Source organism: Vicia villosa, linkage group LG5, assembly GCF_029867415.1.
Source record: "Vicia villosa cultivar HV-30 ecotype Madison, WI linkage group LG5, Vvil1.0, whole genome shotgun sequence".
NCBI lineage: Eukaryota > Viridiplantae > Streptophyta > Magnoliopsida > Fabales > Fabaceae > Vicia > Vicia villosa.
In genome coordinates, this window is record NC_081184.1 from 49,018,351 (window position 1) to 49,022,461 (window position 4,111).

General features: G+C 32.4%; 1 protein-coding gene across 1 annotated transcript; it reads left to right on the plus strand.

Annotated features, from left to right (window-relative positions):
• The first annotated feature begins 401 nt into the window (after positions 1-401).
• Positions 402-3,486, plus strand: LOC131606605 (uncharacterized). Its single transcript, XM_058878802.1, has 4 exons — positions 402-534; positions 2,105-2,198; positions 2,718-2,917; positions 3,234-3,486. The coding sequence occupies exons 1-4, from the start codon at positions 444-446 to the stop codon at positions 3,347-3,349; spliced, it is 501 nt and encodes a 166-aa protein (XP_058734785.1). The 5' UTR covers positions 402-443; the 3' UTR covers positions 3,350-3,486.
• Positions 3,487-4,111: the final 625 nt, after the last annotated feature.

Sequence of the window (4,111 nt, forward strand, 5' to 3'; positions counted from 1 at the left end):
AGGTATATGAGTGCAATGAGAAATAGTCTAAACTAAATATAAAAAAAACCCCTAAAAAGCCCAAAACCAATCGAGAGACTGGGCTGAAACTGATATGTCAACACGTGTGTAAAGAAAAAGAATTTGGTATGAAATATTGAGGCGCGGGAAACATGAAACTGAACCATTGAAATATAGCGGTAACTCTCGCTCATAGCGTTCGTTGCATTGGTAACAGAACATCACCGCCATGGAAGATTCAGGAGCGATTCTCTCTCACATTTCATCTCTCAAGGAAATGCTTGACCAGGTATTATTCTCTTCGATCTATCTCCCGATCTCCATTCATCGTTAAACAATACTAATTTCATTGTTATTATTGATCGCATTAGGTCAACGAAGAAATCGAAGCTCATATTCAGATCACACGAGAGATCGAATCCAGCATTGTCAAATGCGAGGAGATGGAGAGCCATTTTGCAACTAAGGAAGCTGAATTGATCGCAACCAGTGCCGGTTTGCAGTTCGACACTGTTGGATATGTAACCGTTGCTGGTTAGAATTATTCCCTTTGCATTTCATCTTCATATTTTAACTTATATCATTGATTGTTCTGATTTGAAAATTAATTGGTTAGTTTGTAGAAACTAGAAACAAATTGAAAAAGCTCGTTTAGCAATATTTGATTAGTTAGAAGAGGACATTTCAAATTATTGATCAATTTTCTATTATTATTGAATTCAAACTCCTAATTTAACAGTAACTGTTAAATAATAGATCAAACAACAGAAAAGCGACAATAATTCGATGGTTAATTTGATCAATTATTTTCTGTTAGTGTCAATTCTTAGGGTTTACTCTTTGCTTACTTATTACTAGTAAGGCATTTGGATTTTGGAAGTACATTTGGTAGCGCTTTTGATTTTGAAACTGTTTAAAACTTGAATTTTGGATGATGGATTTTAAAAAACGGTCCGTGTGTCAATATCGATACCGTTATTTACTTTTATAATGATAAAGAACAAATTGTGGTTAATTCATACCGCGGTGACTGCAATGAGTGTCGCAACACCTGTACTGACCAAAATCGCGAAAGCCTTAACCCGATCGCAACACAACCGTTATTTAAAACCCTATGTCATATTCCACAAATTATTCTTTATTGATAAAAAAACTTAATTAATTCTAGCACATACCTACCTAGTTATCAAGTTCAGTCCTTGACTTGTTACAGCTATTTTTGCAGAAGCAAAATGTTACTGATTTTGTGATTGATTGTTGTTTCAAAAATGCTATTTAAGAATCAGATTGCAAGATGTTGATTCAAACAATCAATTTAATGATTTCCTAGAAGTATTTGGGGTTTGATAGCTAGAAACATTCTAAAAATTAGGTTTTTTTCAAAGTGAGTTTTGTGTTTGCAAATAGGTGTAAAAATCAGGTTGCACTCATTCTAGCTAAATAGGCCCATGTGGAGAATTAGAGTCTGGATAGAAGAAGTACTAAATAGGCCGAATCCCATTATTGATACAGCTTATATTCAATAAATTCATTCCAAAAAATGGACATTAGAATATAATAGTAAGGCACTGTTTGACATGCTATGTTTCTTTCTTTTCTACACTATATTTATTGATGTGTTTGAGTCTTAATTTTGTTACCAATAAATAGCATAGGCTTTTACTTACTTTTTTTCTCTCTGATTACTTGTACTTTTTTTCTTTTTATTATGTTTGTAGGGTAATTGTGATTCTCATTAGCTATGATTAAGCAATGCAAGAAGCAGTTACTTCACAAACAAGTAACTAACTTAACTAACGAACTAACTAACTACTTAATTTGACAAATTTTAAACCAATTTGCTTAGGAAAATCTGAAAATGTATTTAAATTCTGAAACTAGCTTACCTAGAAAACCCAGTTGAGAGAAGATAATTTACCTTGAGTGTGTCCAATACATTATACATGGAGATTAGTAGCTTCGAAGCGATCATTAATCTTCTTAACCTGACATGGTTATCAAAATGATATATTCTAAAACAAGCTTATTGAATAAATAATTCTCTGGCTTTTTTAACTATACAGTTTTGCTTTTGCTGTATTACATTTTCTCTTTTTTATTGTAGCTGATTTCAAGGCATCAGTGAATAGTTTGGAGAATGAGCTCTATTGTCTTAAAATCAAGCGGGATGACATGGTTAAAAGAACGGATGTAAAACGGTACTGAAACATATTTTATCATCTGTAGATACAATTGTTGTTATTGAAGTCTTATTTTGTTTAGAACTTCACTACAAGTTAAACTCGCAAAGAAATCAATACTATACTGTAAGAAATATCGATTTTTATCTTTTTGTTTCGCTTAAAGTTTGCCTTATGTAGTCTATGCATGTATGTTGTAGTACTTCAAATAATTGGGATGAAAAAAACAGGACCTAGCCATTCACATGTGGTATGGTGGCATGCGATATTTTGAGATATCTACTATTAATATAAGATTCAGTAATAGTTTGAGGATAACTTCTAAAACCCTATAGCTGACTAGATATATAACTATGAAGTTAATTCTTATCTCACATTTCTAGTATATACACATGTATCTATATTTTTATTCAAACAGAAAAGAAACTGTAGATGTTAAGGAAAAGTGAATAAGCTACTCCAACTCAAATAACAAATATTTGTGTCTGTATTCTAACTCATAATGTGACCTTAACTTATTGATTTGTTGACATTCAGGGAAGAATTTACAGCACTATGCCAAAAATTTCAAAGAGAAATTGATAAGAGGGAAAATTTTAAAGTGAGGACTTTGTTGTCTGAGAAATATTCACTTGAAAATGAAATTCAAGTTTTGGATGACAAGAATTGTGTTTTGAAAAATTCGGTATTGGCATTTGTAGAGGAAATCCTTGAAGATCTTCACAGTTCAAACTCAGGTATTTTGGCTTTAAAAAATAGGATCCACTTCATCAGAGATCAGTTATCCTCTCAACAATGAACACTTTAAAAACAAGTGACTAACTAACTAACTAACCAAATTGATTAACTAAGTACTATCCTAACTAATTTTATCTATACTTTCTAAGTGTGATATATGTATCCAATAAAAAATCATTGATTAGCATTTTAACATTTATCCAAATAGTTTTTCATGCTAGTTATTACTTCTAGGAGTCGGTGTTGGTTTATATTATTCCATTATACCAAACGAAGGATAACATATATTGGGAATTTAACATTTACCTACTGCAGCATTGGAAGGTGATATACAGAGCAAGAAGTGGGAAAATGAGAGATTGCTTAAAGATATAGATGAATTGAAGGCTATACTGCATTCAACAATTGGGAGCAACGATAATCTACTGTAAAATCCCTTCTATAAACAAACTTTAATTCCTATATCTGGGGTTTATTATTGTCCGTTTTGCCAATTTGGTCATTAAAAATAAGATGGAAAGTTATATTTGTTTGTAAACGATGCTATAAAAAATCTATACAGTTATCAGCGTGTAGTTGTTCTCATCTTCTGGTAAAGTGATAAGAAATGATAAACAGTATCAGATAGCTAGTCTTTTTCCCTCATTAGTATAGTCGTAATGACCTGTCATATTCATCCATGTGAAATTAAATCTGACCAGTTGCTATAATACATGAAGAATCCTGACTAGCAATGAAATGTTCTGGTTACAAAATGCGGAAGAAACATGAGAGGGTTGACTCAGCGGAAGGAGGGGTTCTAAGGGTGTTAGGTTAGACGTGGTATCATTTAGTTGTTTAGTGCAGAAATAAACTCCTACATTTTAGGAGGTAGTTTTGATAGACTAGTTCAAAGTTATTTTAATTATGTGTGTAACAAACTCCACTATTCAAGTGCAGTTTAATTTTGTAAGGCTATTTAATAGCCAAAGCTTTCATAATAAACTCAAGGAATTACTCCTACTTTCTGTGCGTGACTAACTGAGTGCAACAAAACTGGTATCAGAGCTTAAAAAGAAGCCTGGCCTGTGAGTGAAACAAAGTGTGTGAAAAAAAAAAGAGTGAAAATCAGTACATGATGAGTGAGAGCAGTAACTTTGCGCAACCAAGCATTCCCAAGTTTGACGGGGATTATGATCACTGGAGTCTTCTCA